The sequence below is a fragment of the Podarcis cretensis genome (genome assembly GCF_951804945.1).
Source record: "Podarcis cretensis genome assembly, chromosome: 6".
Classification (NCBI taxonomy): domain Eukaryota; kingdom Metazoa; phylum Chordata; class Lepidosauria; order Squamata; family Lacertidae; genus Podarcis; species Podarcis cretensis.
The window spans coordinates 52,461,252-52,481,180 of record NC_137175.1 but is presented as its reverse complement, the minus strand read 5'-3'; the positions used below and the strand labels follow the sequence as shown (position 1 = coordinate 52,481,180).

General features: G+C 41.9%; 1 protein-coding gene across 1 annotated transcript in view; it reads left to right on the top strand.

The window, feature by feature from the left end:
* ERI3 (ERI1 exoribonuclease family member 3) overlaps positions 1-19,929 on the top strand; it is a 200,039-nt gene that overhangs the window by 29,252 nt on the left and 150,858 nt on the right. The window contains exons 3-5 of the mRNA XM_079980539.1: positions 4,703-4,819; positions 11,072-11,131; positions 13,363-13,454. Coding sequence (XP_079836665.1) covers positions 4,703-4,819; positions 11,072-11,131; positions 13,363-13,454 — 269 coding nt within the window. The remainder of the gene's footprint in view (positions 1-4,702; positions 4,820-11,071; positions 11,132-13,362; positions 13,455-19,929) is intronic.

Genomic DNA, 19,929 nt, shown 5'->3' with positions numbered 1-19,929 from the left:
CATAATAGCTCCTAATGAAATTCTAGATCTGTAATAACATTTTGGCTATCTAAAACAAACCATATGCTTGTAAAAAAAGTGGAAACAGATCGGCTTTAAGCCATAAATTCTGGGTAATGGAGCGCTTTTTCTCCCTCTTTATGTTTGATAGATATTTTTGTTTCTGCAGGAATGTCAGCTCCTAATTTCATGATGTATCATGGGTTTAGGAAAATGGAAATTAATAAAGGCGTAAGATGAATGGCAGCTTTAAAGGTCCCAACACTTGTCTTTATTAGCAGGATGGACAGCAGGCTCCCCAAATTCTGCTGTGCTTCAAATGGAAGTTTTAAATGGAAAGTAGCGCAGGGTGTCACAGGTTACATTTCATTGTGGGGCTGGTTAACATTGTTAGTGAGCAGTGGTGCTGATTTCATAGGGCTGGTATCTGTTGTTGTAGATACGGTGGAACAAACATTGTCAGACATTGGAAGAAAAAGTCATTGCGCTCTCTCTCTCTCTTTCTCCCTCCCTCCCTCTCTCTCTCTCTCTCTCTCTCTCTCTCTCTCTCTGCCTCTCTCTCTCTCCCCCCCCCCCCCCCCCCCCGATCTTTGGGATAACAGCCTTTTGGGAAGGCCCTTTCTGCTCCTTTCAAGAAAGCCAAGAAAAGGAGGTGGGAAAGTAAAGCTGTTGTATTTTTCCCGAGGGCATCTGATTTTTTCCCTGTCAGTCTTTTGTAGTCTGATAGTTTTCATAGGCCGGCAATAATTTGGGCTATCATAAAAATTTTCAGACTTGTTCATTTTATTTCCTCCAGCTGTTTTAAACTAGCCCTCCTGAAGTTGTGCTGCTTGCCTGGGTCTGTCTCCCTTAATGCCTAAGATCATCTGTTGTCCCACGAGTTGACCTGCTAGGAGTAGTAGAAGAGAGAGATTTAGGCAGGCTTGATGCTGTTAAAAGCCCTATCACTGACAGACCATGTCCACTTCTTGCTGTGTGTTGCATGAGGCTCGTGGGTGAGCAGGGGGCATATAGCATGGTGGGGAAAGGGAAACTTGAAGGTGGGGTATATACCCATATGTTGTTTCTCTACCTGAGGAGTGTTCCTTGAGGTGAATTGCACAGGATGAGGGGAGAGCAGGACGTTTCTGGAGAAGAACATCTGCCACCGACCCCTTTCCCAGTCTTCCTTCTGCACTCCTGTGAGCTAAGCCAGGGTTTTACTTAGCATGGTATCCAAACAGAGACTTGTGGCTTGTCTCTCCAAGCCCCGCAACAAACCCTGGTTACAGCTTGTGGTTGCATTGAAATAGGAGCAGTGGCATGTTGTTGTTTAATACAATATATGCTATGTTAAAATATGACAACCGAGCTCATGCAAATTTGTTATCAACTGCAGACCCCGCTCATGTGCATGTTGAATCAAAAGTAAATTGAGCAAAGTTACTAATGGGTATTATCAGCACATCAGTTTTTCAGGCATACTCTGCTCTAGTTGAGGGCATATGAATGCAGCATGTGAGCCTATAGAAAGACTAGAAAGCTTACATTCTGCAGAAGTTAAGGTGCAAGCCCTTAATTTTCAATCTCTAAAGATATTACGATTGTAATTTTCAAACCCTAAAAATCTTTTGATTTCTAAAATGCCCCCCGCCGTTTTTTAAAGGAAATGCTGTGAAGTGCACCTTCTGTAACAGTTATCACCCTTCATGTAATTGCTGATCACTGAACAGGAATTTAGTGTGTGTTTATAGCAAGCGGTAAAATTGTACCTATTGAATTTTGTCCTGGTCATGTACTGCTGTTATCTTAAAAGATACATTATCTATTGGCCAGAAACAAACAAAAAAGTTGGAAGTGGCAAAAATCACTCCAGCCAAAATTTGTAAGCTGCTGTAACTAAGGCATTTTAATCTGAATTATTTGAAATTTGTACAGATGGTCTGCCCTCATCATGGAGATTCCCTATACTAAAATTCATTTCATCTGACAAATAGTATCTATTTTTCCTAGCAGTATACTTTTCTTTGCTTTATAATAGCAGAATGCTGAAAAGCAGTTACATCTTAACTTTGCTCTTGAGTGTTTAATATCTTTCTGATTTTTTTCATACTTTTAAATTGTAAATAGAAAAATTCTCCTCACTCTCCCTATCTCTCTACAGTTCTCCTGCCTCTGATATAGAGGGTGGTGTTGTGATACCTACCTCTCCTAAATGTAGTTTGCAGGATTAGAGCTCTGTATATCCTATGTTTTAATAAATTCTATATTGGTGCCCACCGAATAAAAGCTTAAGATGAGTATTTACAGAATTTAATCATTGGTTCCTTTTTTCTTTATCTTCCTTTTTTATTTCCAAAGGAGGGATACACAGTCAAAATCTTAAAGTTGTTTGTTGTATACATGTTGCTTTCTCAGCATACTGATGTCATTGCCTGACATTTATGACCTCACAAGTCAGGATGGGCAGTGATGGTATGGTCATGGCCCAAAAGCTTTGTTCAGCGCCTGCACAGCAGCAGTTGGCTTCTTAAGATGCAAATGTTGCCTGGCAGAGGAGCTTTTCTTTTTCTCTTTCGTCGTCTTTTCCCTCTTCCAGATGTTTTCAGGCAGTTTTTTGTTGTTGTTTTTAAACTAATTCTATTCATGTTTTAAAAATTTATGAAAGCACTAATAAAAATGTCAAAGTGGTAAAAATGTTAGCTTTTGCTGTGCTTTGATTAAATTTTGCAAACTGTTTTTGAATATTAAAAAGCAATTTTTTTTATTCTCTCTTTTCTCCACAAGTGATTTGAGAGGCTCAATGCTTGGCTATCACTCAGTGGGCTCATTTGCACTCCAGAGCCCCAGCATCATGCTTCTCTATTAAATAACGCAGACAAATTATCCTTTAAAGACACCAAGCAAATTGTCACTCCTCTTACATTAAACTCGGGAGGGGGTGGAGTGTGGAGGAAAGAGACAAAGGAGTTTATCGTTTTTATTCCTTGGATGTTTTTTTTAAATTCTATGTGTATATTTTAATAATTGCTAAATCTATCATAACTGCATTTGCTTAAACTTTTTATTAACAAGCCCATGTAAATTTTTGATTTTTCAAATAGTCGAACATGCTGTTGTTTCTCTTTCCTTCTTATCAGTATAAATTTACCACAGAACATAATAATGTCTACAGTGTACAGGGTTATGTACATGAGTGTTTGTGTATATATGGATATGGTGTGTGGGTGGAAGATAGTCTAACATTTGTCTTGAGTTTCTGTGGAAGAGTTTCTCAAAAGCGGAAACCCAACAGGCTGTGCCTACAGTTCTAGATATTTGCACCTGGGACAAATGGGATGATATTGTGGTATGTGAGCTGAAGTTTATTTGTATATTTACATGCAATGTACATTTTTCTCCCTTTCCTCTATTTCATGTGTGTATTCTTAGGTTTAAAGCCCCCTTGGGTAGGAACTTGTGAAGCCTGCTCTTTGCAAAGTATCATGTAACAGATGGCCACATATAATAAGTAATGATAATATTTAATGCTAACAATTTTAATAAGATCTACAGAAATGTAGTAAACAGTCAATAGCAGGCAATAGCATTTTTTACTTCCAGAGCATCCCACGGAGCCAGTCCAGGAGAATATCATGGTTGATGGTATAAAAATAACAGAGATCAAGCTGATGAAGCAATGCCACACTCCCTTTAGCCCTCTCCCAGTAAAGGCCATCCATTAGGGTGATCAAGGCTGATTCGTTCCCAAAAGCAGGTCTGAAACCAGACTGAAATGGGTCTAGATCAGTTTCATCTAAGCATGCCTACAGCTGCACATACCGTAACCCTCTCAATCAACTTCCCAAGAAAGGTGTATTAGAAACCAGTTGATAGCCAGACTAGTGGGCGCAGGGCGAACAATTTTAGGCATAGACACACTACTGCCTTTTTCACAGCAGCAGACACCACCCTGCCATTTAATGCTTGGATCCACCTAGCCATGCCCTTCTGGCTAAGTTTTATTATCACTGAGGAACTGAGCTCAAGTAAGTAGTTTTGATGCATAGCCGCAAGCAACTTGTCAACGTCCTCAGGCTGCATCAACTGAAGCTGATCCCACAAAGCCCAGCCAATTCTGACATTAGACACCTCATATGGTTCTCTACCAACTAGGGCATTAAGATCACTGCAAAGCAGAGTGACAGCTGACTAGCAGAGGATGAAGTGGCAGCAGCAAAATAGGCCTTCTTTGCTGCCTTTCCTGCCCTAACCAGTGTGTGGTTGGCTTCAGTGCAAGATTTTTGAGAGTGTTGTGGCTGCAAAAAATAAGTCCTGGAGAAGGGATGCAGTAATAAATTGGACTAAATTTGCCCATCTGTGTAGAACGGTGAGGTCCTTTGAGAAAAATCCCTTTGCCTTGGATCCATCCAACGGAGCCATAACAGCAGGGAATTCTGCTCATGTTGCTGCAGTCTTCTGTGTTGCATTCAGTGACCCTCCTGAGTGGTTTTTCGAGGGGTGCAAGGGGCTCAGCAGGATGGAGGGGGCAGGAAATCCCCATTTCATTTCATTCTGCTTGTAGTTCTTCGGTTTCGATTTCAAGCCATTGTTCCCATCCTGACTACTGCTCTTTGTCAGATATTACGTGTACCTGTACTTTCCTTTCAGTTGTAGCTTGCCTTTTAACTTCCCTGAATGTTTCTTAAAAGTAACATTTAATGTATTAATTTTCTTATTGTAGGAGATCATTGAGTTCCCCATCCTGAAGCTAAATGGTCGGACAATGGAGATTGAATCCACCTTCCATATGTATGTGCAGCCAGTGGTCCATCCACAGCTCACACCTTTCTGCACAGAGGTAAAATGCTTCATTTTCCTAGAGTTGAATATTTCTTGTTGCTGCAGTTTCCCTGCAGTTGCTGAAATCTTAGCTTATTGTTTGTTCTTATTAGTGCACTAGAATGCATTAGTTAGTTTCTGATATACTTGTATCATTGAAGTAGTTTAGGGAGTTTGATTTTTACAAAGCTAAGATTGATAGCTGTAACTCATTTTCTAGCTCTCCTCATCATGGAGAAATGGTGGAAAATGTTTAGGCAGTTTCTAGTACAAGCTTTGGAACTAGTGAGAATTTGCAGCAGGATCAGATTTGTACCTTAAACAGCCGTAGCCACTGACACTGGTTCAACATATTTCCCCCGGTTTCCTTATTGCCTTCCTGCCACTGTCCAGTTCCCATGCAAAAACTTCAGTTCAGCAGGAAGTAGTTTGTGCATTGATTAAATATGGCTGCCAAATTCAGGATGCATCTAGATGTACATAATTTTACCAGTGAGCCCACTCTGAAGTGCGTGTAAAATCATTTGCTCCAGACTAAACTCAGGGGAAACTGTTTTTCTGATGTTCAACAGAAGCTGGATTTGCATTGCATTGATTGGCTGGCCCTTGTGCCAATCATGAAGCCACTTTTCCCCTCTCCTTTCTTGGAGCATTTTTAAGAGTAAAAATAATGTTTAAAAAATTAAACCCTGGATTATGGTTTGCTGCAAGTTAGGAAAGGGAGAGGGAATTGCTACACATGAAAGGAAGAGAGGGGAGAGTGTATGCCATCAACTCTCCAGGCTAATTCATATAATGCTAAAACTTTGCTGGTAAGTCTGGTGTATTGGCTTCCTCACCAAAATAACCTAGTTATTTCCTAGTTTTAAAATGGAGAAGAAAAGAAGTTGTGGTACAGTGAAATATTCAAGACAAACTACTGTACATTATGCTCACAATCTATTCAGTGCTGGGATCCTGATACCTAGATCAACTTCTGTATCAAAGACAGCAATTGGAAATGGCATGGGGGAAAGGGGAGGCTATTGCTCTACCGTAAGCAGAAATTCTGCTTGCAATTTTCCATGCCAAAATGCCAAAATGTGGCATTTTGAGCAGATGCATGCATGGTATCATTTGAACAGGTGCATGTCATGTCTTTGCATGTTACTATGATGGGACAAGGTGAACGTGGCCCAACTTCTCCCTTTTGTATGACATTCAAGGGTATTTAAATCCTTTCCCATCTTCTGCCAGCGTTTCTAGCTGTCATGGTAGTGTCTAGTGTGGTGAATGATAGCATGGGTAGCAGGCTACACAGCTCCTGGGTCACCTAATGAGCCCCTTATTCTTCTGTTCCCCTGTGTATCCTCTCTCTCACCTCTTATTGTAAGCTTTTGTCTAAATAGCTGTGAACGGCAACCCTCCTCTATGCTTTCCCCAAAGCACTGATTTTGCTAAATGCTGGTAAAAGGCTTTGTCTCTGCACCTCTACTTATAGACAGTAAGCTTTATAGGTCTTTTTGTCTGCACAGAAAGGCCAGGTCCGATTATCTGATGGTACGCCAGAGACAAGTGCTTATGTAATCAGCAAACTGTCTCAAGCTAGAAATACGATGGTGTACGAGATAAACACCAGAGGAAAATCCATGCTGTTGACATTGTCTTGAAGTGTCTGGTGTGCTGCCCTCTTCTGTCTTCGCCATTTCCATAAGGGAAAGCTGCAGGGCTTGCCAAGGTAAAGGGAAGCATATGTGGCAAATTGACTAATTGCACACCTTTATCCAAATTTCTGTGGAGTTATCTGAAAAATGTGACTTGTTGCCTGGAGCACCATGAGATCTATTTTACTGATGTGGAATTAAACAGAATTGTGAGTCTGGGCTAATGCTGGTTTTTTTCCTAGATAACCTAGCTCACAGGGCCAGAAATACTTTGTCAACAGAGGGAGCTAGAAGACATGGACCAACTTACATAGTTTCTTTTTTCCATACTACACTGTACTCTTCCACAATGGCCTGCGGTGTAAAGTGCTCAAATTCTGGCTACTATTAAAGCCAGGTGGGCAGACCGTAGGTGTTTTCTTCTTAGCCTGGGGTCAGGGAAGCATAAACCTGAGCATGAACTATTTGTTTTTTCATATTTTCAGCTGAAACATACTGGTGGTAATCACAAGACAGAAAGAGGGAATCTTGTGGGATTCCTAGAGCCAATTTCAAATAGATTGTCTCTTCCAGGAACTCCTACAATAGTACCACCACCACTATCACTACCGCCTTGTCCATGAGGGGGCATTCATGACTGGGAGATAGTTACTGTGAACTGCAGGGTCCAGAGTGGGCTTCTCTATGGGTGGATGCACTACTGCTTGTTTAAGGGCACCAGGCACCACTCTATTGTGCAAAGATGTGTTCACCACACCCTGGACCTACCTGGTTGGGCCCCACCCTCAACTGGCTTTCACCAACCAGAATGGACAGGAGTCAAGAGAGCAAGAAACTGTTCACATCATCAGGGTGCATAAACTGAAATTGATTCCAGAAAATATGGGAACATGTTGTAATAGACATCTCAACTGGACTTGCAGGAACAGCCATGCCATATACAGAATAGATTTGGATTCTGGTCCATGTCGCTCTATTCTTTGCAGTCCATTTTTGGTTGTTAGGGAATTTTTTTCTCTCATAACACAGAAAAGGAATGAAAGAGGCATAGAACGGTTAACATACACACTTATTTTCCTTTTCAAGAGTATGTGAAGCCTGTAGGCATCTGCTATTACCTAATTAAACTATGGATTAATATTAAAACAGTTTCAAGAATGCAGCCTCTCTGACCCCCTCTCTTCTTAAAATTCCACCTAATAATGACTTGATGAACTTCAGGAGTCCACCTAGAGGAACATTGCATTCTGAAAATTAAAAATTCCCCCCTAAAAGGTATATGTTACCATTCTAGGGATGTTACTGCAAGAAAATAATTTTCCATTATGAGCTGCTTATTCAGCTAGTCAGGTATTTGGTATTCATTAGATTCAATTACAGTTTAACTGGAGTTTAATCTTTATACACACACACACACACACACACACACACACACACTCCAATGATAGCCAGCCAAAGAAACGCAAGCATGGAATCTTGCTTGCTGGTGCTGCACCATGTTTTCTATCTAATATTATTTATTATTTGTATAGCACCACCAGTGGCACTTACAACATAAAGAAATGGCAGGACACACGCCCCTGAGGAGTCTACAGCCTAAATTTTGAATATTTGAGAACTGGCTTGTGGTTGTGGGAGAGGCAATAGAAGAGGGAGAGTCAAAATGAAGTTTCATGTACCTGGGCTTGGTTTCAGTTGGGAAACAGGACTGAAAGTGCTGGCTGGAGCTGATGGAGTCCAACAATATTGGGTGGACCACAGGTTCCCCATCCTAAAGACTGGCCAGCTCACTTGCCTTATGTATCCCTACTATAGACTCAAACCACTTTACATTTAGTTGCATTAAACCAAAAAGAATGAATGGGGATAGAGAAGAATGTTGTGCACTGTAAGAGTGAAACAGAAGTTTTATAGCAAAAAAGAAATACAAATGCAAGTCTGGCCTTTGCTTAATTCTTAGAATAGAGGTTCAGTGACAATCTGGCTTTTGTGGGGTGCAGGTTATTATCTGCCTTTCACAATAAAGCTGCTTGCTAAATAGATTTGGTTATAGAAAGAAATTTCCCCATTATAAATCTACTAAAAAGTGTCAAATTGTGTGTTTATTTAGTGTTATTTATTTAAATTATTTATATTTTCCCTTTTGAGATATAAATCCTACCAAGGCTGCTTACAAGTAACATTCAATTACATACTTTAAAAATACAATAAACAATACTATTAAAAACCCATCAGGATCTTGTGGGAAGGAAATAGTCCAGCTGCAGCAGCCTTCCTTCTACTCCTGGAATCCTTCCCACAGGGCACATGGTGGTAGATCACCCTGGTGGGATGGGGGGAGGGAAGTTGTGAAGGGTTTGTGTATGGAGTTTTTATTATTAAGCATCTCCCAATGGTACATAAGGATTAGGGTTTCCTGTATCAGAACAGAGGCCTGGGACTAACTAACCTTTGTGTTTTTGTCATCAGTTTGGTGTATTTTGTTAAGCAAAATGATCACTCTACCCTTTCACTCTAGGCTATCACTGCTGTAGAGTTATTGAGTTGTAGTCAATACTCTGCAAGTGAACAGCAGGACTTCCCCTTCCATGCCTCTCCTTGTGCACTCCCAAAATCAGCTTGCGAAGGCCCTCCAACCTTCTGGAGCAGATTTTGAGGTGGTGGGGGGCTGCAGGGGAGAGGAGGGGGAACTTTCTTTGCATAAGTGGAAGTCTGCTGTGCAAATGGAACAGCAGCATTGTACACAACCTTATGTTTCTGTCTTAACTATGAAACTTATTTGCTTCAGGCTTAATGTAGACCCATGGGTGATCTTCTTGAAATAACAGTGTAAGTATAAAAAGAGTACTGAGAATGATGTCTTTGCGCTTTTTAAAAATGCAAAGTATTTTTCTCAAATTAAATTTGCGAATGTCTATAAAATTGGAAAGATAGCTTTGTACTCCTGTCTGATAATGTTTTGATACTTATTCCTCCATTCCCAGGAAAGCAGCACCACTGATGCCCTGAGCATCTCGCTTTTCCGGAGAGGTTTATTTTATTTATCTATTTATGCTCCTTTTCTCTTGTGTTAATCACTAGTGTACGGGAGTGTCCGAAGACACCTTGGGCTGTAAAATGTAAATAAGGGATGCGGTAGGAATGGCACTGAAAAAACTTGCACACTAAAATGGCAGGCGTTTTACTTATTCTATTAAACTAGAGCACCAACTGCAGGGCTCCCCTAAGGTAAATATTTGATACTCTGGAGAAAGTATTCATATAGCACTAGTGGTCCTGATATCATTGTATCATTACATGACAACTGTTCTTCTGTGACAAACAGCAAGGCTGTCGCCTCTTCTCTTCCATTCCCTAAAGCAGTAGTTTTCAACCAGTGTGCTGTGGTACCCTGAGGTGCCCTGAATGATAGTCAGGGGTGCCTCCCTCCCTCCCTCCCTCCCTCCCTCCCTCCCTCCCTCCGATGCCCTCTTGCATCTCTGCCTTCCAAAGGCTTGCACAGCTGTTTGTTGCAGCAGCCCTGGCTACAAACTCTGCAGGCGAATGGTGCCTCTGGGGCTGGAGAGGGGGTACTTCCCAGGCCCATGTGTGAGAAGGCACCTCTCTTTGGGGCAGGGGGGGCAGCTGAGAGACCAGGCATGGCAGCTGTGGCTGCCCATAGGACTCCCAAGGAGAGGGGAGAGGGGAGGAGGCTGAGGGAACACACCACAAGGGAGGGTGTTCGAAAAAGGGTGAGAGGCTGCCAGCTCTGCAGGCAAGGGGTGACATAACTGGGCTCATGAGCCCCATAGAGGTGCCGCAGAAAGAATGTACTTGGTCAAGGGAGCCATGGACTCAAAAAGCTTGAAAACCTCTGCCCTACTGTATGAGAAGCGAACTAGAGTGTAAGTAAGAGACACTGACTTGCTCACAATCACAGTTTGAGGCTGAGAGAGTGCATGAACATGCATGTGGATCTGTTCCACAGTTTCGATGCCACAGCTGAAAAGGCTCTCTCTCATCCACCAACTGCAGTTGGTACATTAAGGAGGACACTGAACATACATCTTGAACAGGTTCATAGAATCACTGAAGTGTGGCTCTGGAAAGGAAGCATGGATGTCATCTAGTCCAACACCTTGAATTGAAAGAGGAGGATCCTTCTGACTCATCCCCTGAATATGTCAGCTCTATTAGCTAAATTATTGTGCACAAGAAGAGAAGAGATGTGGGCAAGATTGATTGTGCCTGGGCAAGGAATAATTTTAGTTCTATTAATTTTGATAGATCAAACTGGTGAGCCGGAGCCCCAGCCTGCAAGAGGAAGATACAGGCCTCAAATAAATCTCAGCTGAGAGAAAATGCTGTTCTAACCAAAGACCGTTCATGTTATAACTGGGATAACTGTTGTGTTTGGGTCTCCTTTAAAATCTCAAACTTAGCTGACTGTGAAGCTTAGAACAGTATTCTTCCTTGCTTCGGACAGATCCCTCATCTGGATTTCTATGAGTGCCAGTTCTTTGGTATCATCTATATGCAGCACAGCAGTATTTTGCAGTATCAGTGAGAAGAGCAGGGGGAAAAATCCATTCTTTTTAGTGTTATCACTGATTTCTTTGTTTTTGTTTTCTCCATTTCCTTTGTTTCAGCTGACTGGAATTATTCAAGCCATGGTGGATGGACAGCCCAGTCTCCAGCAAGTGCTTGAGGTAAGCCTAATAACCTTTAGTTCCTGACCTCTGACACCTCCTTTCCCTTCCCCCTTCCTCTTCCTGTGTATTGAACCACGTAATTTGACTATGATTACAGCTTCATTAGAATAACATTTGCTGTCACATCAGTGACATGCTGTTGAGAATATTGAACCATTGATCTGTCATTTCCAGCTGTTCTTGTCAAAGGTACTGACAGCATGTCCAGACTCCTGCCAGAAGTCATGAGGGGAGGTGTGTGTTGGGGGGACTCTCTTACAGGAGATGGTCTTCAGGGGTCAGCAATGTTGCATTAAGACAACTGCATGAAAGATGATAAATTAATGGACATATCTACTTAAATACTCGGTAATAAACAGAAAGAATAGTGCCCATGAAATCTTGTCTGTGAGGGTCCTGAATGCAGGAGATAATCTTAATAGTGCCATCTGCTTAATGTTGAATTCCTGCCGCATTTAAGGCTTAATTAGCTGAAAGTACTTTTACAATCAATAGCTTTTGTTGTTTGGCATCTATGGATGGAGTCCTCCAGGAGGGAGAGCCTATTCTGACTGCAGCTCGATGTGTTGCTCCCATCAGGATTTGTGCCTAATGGTTCTTAATCAAAACAATTGTAACCACAGCTAGTGTAAGGAAATCTGATTAGAGGTTAAAGTTGTGCTCTCTTGCTTCAGGGGTAGCTTGAAATTGCCTGAGTGAAGCGAAAGGGGACAGCTATGAATCCCTGGATGCTATTCAGTTGTGAGTCTTTCTCCTGACTGCATTAGAAGCAGCCTCAGCTGGCCCGGATGAGAAGACTTTTCTTCTGCTCTTTGCTCAAAAATCTCCCCTGACAGGTGGAATGAACCTTCATAGTTTACTACTCTTTGGGTCTCCTTTCTGTGGTTAGGGCCACCAGCGATACCCTGAAGGCCCATTCAATATAAGACAAGTGAAGAAAATTTGCATAGGGTGCTCAGGATGAAACAATTATATTTTACAATTCCATCCAGAAGGGTGGAGCTACTGAGTAACGTTGGCACTTGAAGAATTGCAGCTCCAGCAAAGGGTTGATACACCCTGCTGAGAACATGAGAATCTATCCTATATTTAGTCAGACCACTGGACAATCTAGATCACTATTGCCTAAAATGACTGGCAGTGGCTCTACAGGGTTTCAGACAGAAGTCTTTGCTACCTGTATCTGGAGGTGTCAAGAATGTGCCTGGGGTCTTTTTTTTGGTATTCATTCATTTAATGAAATTTGTACACCACTCAAGCAAAATACCTCCAAGTTATTAATAAGAGACAAACATTAAAAACAAGATACATTACAAAATGTAAACTAAAATCAGTAATTTTAAAACAATTATGCGTACTAAAATCACTTGTTAAAATTGCATGTTAAAATTAAATTCATGTAAGCATAATGGAACACAGGTTTTTTTAAGCAGGCACAGAAAACAATATAGTGAAAGTACCTGTTATTTTAATGCCCTGCATGGTTCCTTGTGTTTTTTCCAGTGCTCCTACTATATAGCCTGTTCCCATGTTGTTGGCCCCTTTTGATCCCTGTGCCCTATTTGCTGTCCTTGTTTCATATTCTTGTACCACTTTTCTGCTTCTGGAAAGAGGAAAATGTGTCCTTACACCTGTCTATTACAGAGAATAAGTTGATATTTGTTAGATTAATAAAACAGTGGAATAATTATGTTTACAAGATTATTTATTTGCAAGGCTTTCTCACTCCCTACTGATTTGGATAAGAACCCTTATTTTTGTACTCTGCTATTCCACATTTGATTTCTTGATGGGTCTCCTTGGTTAAAAGTCCAGCTTGTTCAGATCCAAACACGATTCTGTAGGCAATTGCTTTGGGTATGTTGAAAAAGGACCTTTTGTAACTGTTGATTTAACAAGCTATCTGTATTATGGTGTGGGGAAGGCTATTCAAGACACACAGGAAATGGCCAAGTAATATTAAAATGTGACGGCCATTCTGTAAGCAGAAGTGTTGTGATTCCTGATAAGATCACCCCTTTTCTGGCCGCTTGATGTCTCCTATCAGAAATCTTCAAAGGTCCAAGCATACTTTCATAGAGATGAGGAGGGGAACAGAATGAGATGGGAGGGGGGACAGCCGTGTCGGATAAGATCACAATTTTCTTCTCTTGTGATTGTGAGGCTTATCAGCATTTAACTGTTGTGTCTCTTTTCCATGTCTCAGAAAGCTCATCTGTTTCTTTCAGAGGGTCGATGAGTGGATGGCAAAGGAAGGCCTCTTGGATCCCAGCGTCAAGTCGATTTTTGTAACCTGTGGAGACTGGGACTTGAAAGTAATGTGAGTATGGGATGGAGGATTATGCATTCATGCTATGAGCACTCTTGCCACTTCTCAATATTTCCTCCTGTGCTAGGATTTTCATGTATCTTCCTTATTTTGGAGAAGGGAAGTGTGTGCTACCATTTCTCCTATATCTTAACTTTCTAGGTAGCACACCCTTTTGGAAATAAAATGTCTTCAAATGGTATGGTACTGATACATGTCTAGTGATGGTCATATCATGCCTGTCACTCTCTCCCTCTGCCTCTGTGTCAGCACTTAGCCATCTCGGAGGGGACATTATGGAGCATGCCACATTTGGGAGTAAAGGTGGCACCCATCATTTCCTTGGTCAGATACACAAGATGCTGAGGTCCCCGCGTATCCCTAGAAGTTGCATGCTTTGATAAATTCCTGCATCTCAGCATTTTCCCCCTGTCTAAATAGTCCATATTGTAAACAGACGGAGTGCAGGATAATGGCAGGTGCATTTTTTCTTGAACCACATTACTGTCTGTTTGAAGATCCTTTCTTTCAGAAATGATGACTAACTTGAAGAGCAAGGAACATTGTATTTCTTGCTTGAGAAAAGATGAATGTATAGGGTTCATTTTTATCCCCCCCCCCCCCCCCCCGTCAGCAGGTTTAAAAGGGGATGGTGTTTCTCTACTTTCATATTGAAAGATATCAGCTTCTGTACATCAAAATTAAATTAAAACAATAGTTGTGATGTTGACATAAATTTTAATCTGCATTGTTTGGGGCCTTATTAGCCAAGAGCTCTCTTTTCCTAGACACCTTCTATAGAAAATCAGCTACAGCACTTCACTTCAGTCAACAGCAATACAACTTAATACTGAAGGAACTGATACAGCTCCATGTCTTTGTAACTCCCTGACTTGGGCTGCCACAATTTTGTCTTATTGAACTACACAAGGTGCCTGGCATTATACTGGTGTAAAGGGGTTAAGAACATAATTCTTTCTTGTAGTTTCTTGTAGTTTGGAACAGCAATGGTTCCAAACTACAAGAAAGAAGATTCCACCTAAACATTAGGAAGAACTTCCTGACAGTAAGAGCTGTTCGACAGTGGAATTTGCTGCCAAGGAGTGTGGTGGAGTCTCCTTCTTTGGAGGTCTTTAAGCAGAGACTTGACAACCATATGTCAGGAGTGCTCTGATGGTGTTTCCTGCTTGGCAGGGGGTTGGACTTGATGGCCCTTGTGGTCTCTTCCAACTCTATGATTCTATGATTCTATAATAAGAACCTTACAGGATCAGACCAAAAGCCAATCTAGCTGAGCTTCCTGTTTTCCACACTAGTCAAGCAGAAACACATGGACATAAAAGCAAGGGTCCTCCCCTGCTCCTGTTCCTCAGCAACTTGTGTTCAGTATTCTTCCTCTGATCCTGTAGGCAGTATATAGCCATCATGACTTAGAGTTCTTGCTAGCTTTATCCTCCATTAATTTGACTAGCCTCCTTTTAAAGCCATCCGTGGCATACTCCATGTGGCATGTGAAAGTGTACTTCCTTTGTGGTCCTCTCATTCACACCCAGTGTGAAGAAGGATTTGAGACTTAGTGGCCAGCAGGAGACACCACAACCATTTTGAATCTGTTCAACTACAGTGCGTTATTATGTTCCTTAATTGAGTGCATGTACATAAAAGCCACTTATCCCTGTTTATCAGTAATATCTGGACAGACAGAAAGCACTTGGGCTCATGTGACCCAATCTTTGCCTCTCTAGCAGAGTGATGCCGGTTATATTACAAGAAAAAGGTTGTGCACTTGACATATACATTGCTAACCTGACATCCACAACTTGTTAGCTGTGCTGCTTGGCTTTCAATCACACGTGAAGTCATAAGAGGGCATGCTGCCAGAGAGAATCCATGCTTATTCCATTCAGCATTGAGAAGGATTCTTGAACATTTACTTGCTTGGACTGATTACTAGTGCTAACTTGAAAAATTGGGGCTGAACTGACAGCAAAAGACCCAATGTGGAAAGAAAAGGTGTTGCTCTTTTTTAGACAAAATAATTACTTTTTTGTATTTGTGTTAGCAGAACAGTCTGTATCTGAGCCTTCTTTGAAGCCCTGTCTAGAGCCACCGTAGATTGACCTTGTTGCAGAGATTTAGCAGGGCTTAATTTCCTTTAAAGCATCAGTATGAGAAAATTCAGAATTTCATTGGCCTAAATATACATTATTTATCCCTACAACTTTCTCTACATCTTTTTTTGGTGTTAGAGCATCTGGCCCTAAATCTGCAACACAGAGTTACCTTTGTGGGCAAGTCAAGCCTTCCCTGACCTGATGCCATCCAGATGTTTTGGATTGCAATTTCCACCAATCCCAGCCACCTGTGCTGGTTGGGGCTGAGGAGAGTTGTAGTCCAAAATGTCTGAAGGTCACTTGATTGGTGAAGGTGAGTGTCTTTGGGATTAGGTGGGGAATTGTCATTGTATCAGTGCTGGATTCTGGTACTCCATAAGGACATTTTTGTGTTTAATGCTTATATTTTGCCTTTGTGTGCCTCCAGAATCATTGCCACCTTTCACCATTACTTCAGTTTTTATTGCAAAAATCTCAGATTGTTGTCGTGCATGCCTTCAAGATGCCAGAATAAAATAAACATATGTACCTTAGCTTGTTTACCTGCATCATTTGGAGTTGTTTACCTGGAGCATTGGGACACAGGTGGCGCTGTGGGTTAAAGCCTCAGTGCCTAGGGCTTGCCGATCGAAAGGTCGGCGGTTCGAATCCCTGCGGCGGGGTGCGCTCCCGCTGCTCGGTCCCAGCGCCTGCCAACCTAGCAGTTCGAAAGCACCTCCGGGTGCAAGTAGATAAATAGGGACCGCTTACCAGCGGGAAGGTAAACGGCGTTTCCGTGTGCGGCTCTGGCTCTGGCTCTGGCTCTGGCCAGAGCAGCGATGTCACGCTGGCCACGTGACCCGGAAGTGTCTCCGGACAGCGCTGGCCCCTGGCCTCTTAAGTGAGATGGGCGCACAACCCCAGAGTCTGTCAAGACTGGCCCGTACGGGCAGGGGTACCTTTACCTTTTACCTTTACCTGGAGCATTTGGAGTTACATATTCTGGTTGTCAACTTTTTACACTCCCTGGTAGTGAATCTTCTTTTGTTGAATCCTGTCCACATTTTTATTTAGTTATTTAACCAAATTCATATATCACATGATCGGAAATGCTTCCAAAAAGGATGGACGGTGCTGCTCAGCTGGAGCAGCTTGTCTAGTTTTTGTTGTCACATTGTAAGGTGGATACAAACAAACTGGAGAGGATTTGAATGAGCATCAAAGATGGTAAAGAGTTTGAAATGCATAAAAAACATAAAAGCTGAGTGAACTAGCTTTGCTGAGATTTATCAGGTCCATTTGCCCTTGTTTGCAAATAGAATGTGGAAGAGGCTGACATAGAGAAGAAAGACCAGAATCATTAAATACAGAACAAGAAGCAATAGTTCAAGTGTGTGCAGGCCTATTTTAAGGTGGGTACTTGGTTGGCAGGAGTGAGGGACTTCATTCTAAAACAGTTAAGCAATAGAGCTAGATAGTTGAGGTGTATAATTCTATTATGGAAGCCTTACAAAATATATCTAGGACAAACATATCACACACTTCTATGATTCTGTGAGGGAAAAGAACATAATGAGGATTTTCCTTCCTGCAATGTGGATTTGAGGCCTCATGGCCAGCAGGAGACACCACAGATCCTTTTTGAGTTTGTTAACGTCATTCTTTGCATATCTTCTACATACATTTTGATTCATGTGGGAGAGAACATTCCATTGTAGCCTCAGAAGATGTTGTAAATGGCTCATCTCCCCAACCATGCATTTTATCTTATTTTAAAATGTTATTTTACACAACAGTTTCAGAGGCTAATGCTTGGATGTTTCTGGTGCCAAGTGGGAAACCTGTGGTTTTGTGATTCCGGCTTCATGAAAGTAAGGGCTTCAGCGGCTACCTGTTAATGAACAGCCCGTCACTTTGTCCCAGTGGAGATGGGCTGCGGAAGCCTTAGTGCCATCACATCTGATTAGCAGCATGTTGGTGAACATGGCTTGAGCTTGAGTGAGAGAGCGCTTGCTGCCAGCCCTGACTCGTCTCATTTCCCCATTTACTTTTATCCATCACTATGAATGCTGAGGCTCCCTCCTGAACTAATTAAGTTTGCATGTGTTTAGACACATTGCCAAATAAGATTTAGCAAAGCAGAACTGAGCTACATCTCTTTTCAAATGGGATTGGTGAAGAGCTGATATGCTGCCTCAAGGACCAAAAGAGGCACAGTAGCTTGGATGTGCAGCATACCTCAGATGTATTCCTCAGCAAAGTTCAATTATATTCTAAGAGTGCACTGGAGGGAAGCTAACTAATATGTCATTATTGTGCAAAGGATAAACAGCTGTTTTGCTTATGATAGATGAGTGTGTGAGTTTTCAGGAATCATACTGGTTCAGATCCAGATTTTTTAAAAGTCAAAGGCCAGACTAGTATCAAATAAGTTGCAAAAATATGTGGCAGGGTTAACAGGTATTAATCTTTTTATTCCAGATAATAACAGGAAAATTAAATGATATATTTCTGAAAATATATCTTCTGCACTTGAAGGAGCTCTCTATCTTTTGTTTCTCTTTAATGGGCATTTTAGTACAAGGAGCAAACGTGGTTTTTTTACAGTTCCAATTCATTGTTGGAATAAGAATCAGTGGCTCTTTCTCAGTACTTTCCATCCTCTTTCTTTCAGTGTTTCAGAAAAAAAAATTCTAAGGTTTTATCACTTGTTGTTGCAGTGGGGGTGCTAACCTGTGACCCTTCATATATTGCTGAAGTATAGTTCCTAAAGGCCCCAGCAAGCATGGCTGATAGGAAGAATATGAGTTGTAGTTCAGCAGCATCTGAGGGGCCACATCCTGCACCTCACCTGGTGGGGGCACATGAAGATGGACTTGAAGAAAATCTGAAGTGTTAGGTTGGTATTTGTAGGGATAGAACAAAAAGAGTTCTTCAGTATCTTTGTTCTAAGCTTTGAAAGGCCCTAAAAGTAAATACCAATACTTTTTTAACTCCTCCTGGAAACAGAACCAGTGAAGGCAGTGAAGTACTGGCTTGATGTGTTCAAATCATCTGGTCCCAGTTAGCAGTCTCGTGGTCATATTCTGAATTAACTGGAGTTTCCAAACCATTTTCAAATGCATCCCCGTACCCAGTGCATTGAAGTAGTCCACACAGGAAGTTACCAGGTAATGGATAACTGAAGCAAGGCTGTTTCTGTTCCAGTAGATCCGTAGCTGGCATACTGTCACATTATTTTGTTTAGCTTCAGGGTTCCAGGGTTCTTCATTAAATGTTAACAGCAGCTAGGCATAAGTGAATATCCAGTAGTGATGAGCTTAGGTCAGAATAGTATCATGGACCTGTTTGGAATATGTGGTGAGTTGTTGCCCAGGAGGCTCATTGTAACCCTGGGGTCAGAAACCAGGTGCTGATTCTGTACCCAACATGTGTATGGATGGATTTCCTGATTCCCAGCCCGCACTGATCAGCAGGAATCGGGTTGGCAAAAGGAAGACAGCTGTTCTCCTCCTGCTTACTAGCCGCCTTTCCTTGTTAAGATGCAATTTCTTTAACGAGGAAAAAGCCCCTGAGTGGGAACATCACCTTTCTGAAGGGTTGTCCTGACAAAGGCATTTCACATCAATGTAGTCTCATGTCAGGTTTGGCAAATACCGTCACTCATTCTAAAAACCTCCCCCCACTAAGGAAAAGAAAAGTCCATGCACCTGAGAGGAAATGAATTCTCCACAGCTTGAATACATCATGACAGCAGTGGATCTAATGAGAGAGGGCCATTCATTCTGGGTGTTAGAGTTTCCTCCATCGATACAGAAATGCTATTAATTAAAAAGAAACTACCTGAAGCTCGAGATAAGAGGCACCAGACCTGCCAGGCTGAAATGTGTGAGTGGAGATTCAGCCTTGTTAAGCTTATGGGACCTTAGGCCTGAGAACAAGTGCTGTGGGAAGGGGATTCCAAGGAGCTACTTGAGAATGTGAAACTGCAAGGCAAAGCTTGGACTTGGGGTAAGCAGCTCATTCTTGGAAATCAGTGTAGCGTGGGATTTATAGCAAACTGCGATGTGTATTGTTTGTTATGAGCAGTGAATTGTGTATTTTTTGTTACAAACCATTGGGTCTTGCTTCCTTGGAAGGGGCCAGATGAGGGAACTACCTCAGGCTTATTCACACCAGGCTTCCCTCTGAGTAAGCCTCCCTGTTCTGCCCTGTATCTCTGTGGAAAATCTCCCCGTTCCAACAGTATGGTGGGATGGCATTGTATTCTTTTTCTCTCTGCTCAAAGCAAACCAGCACCTGGTGAGTCATTCTTTCCTGTCTGCTATATCATTATATTGATGCATTGTGCTATATCCTGGATAATTCAGCCTGTCTAGCTTCATCATTACCAT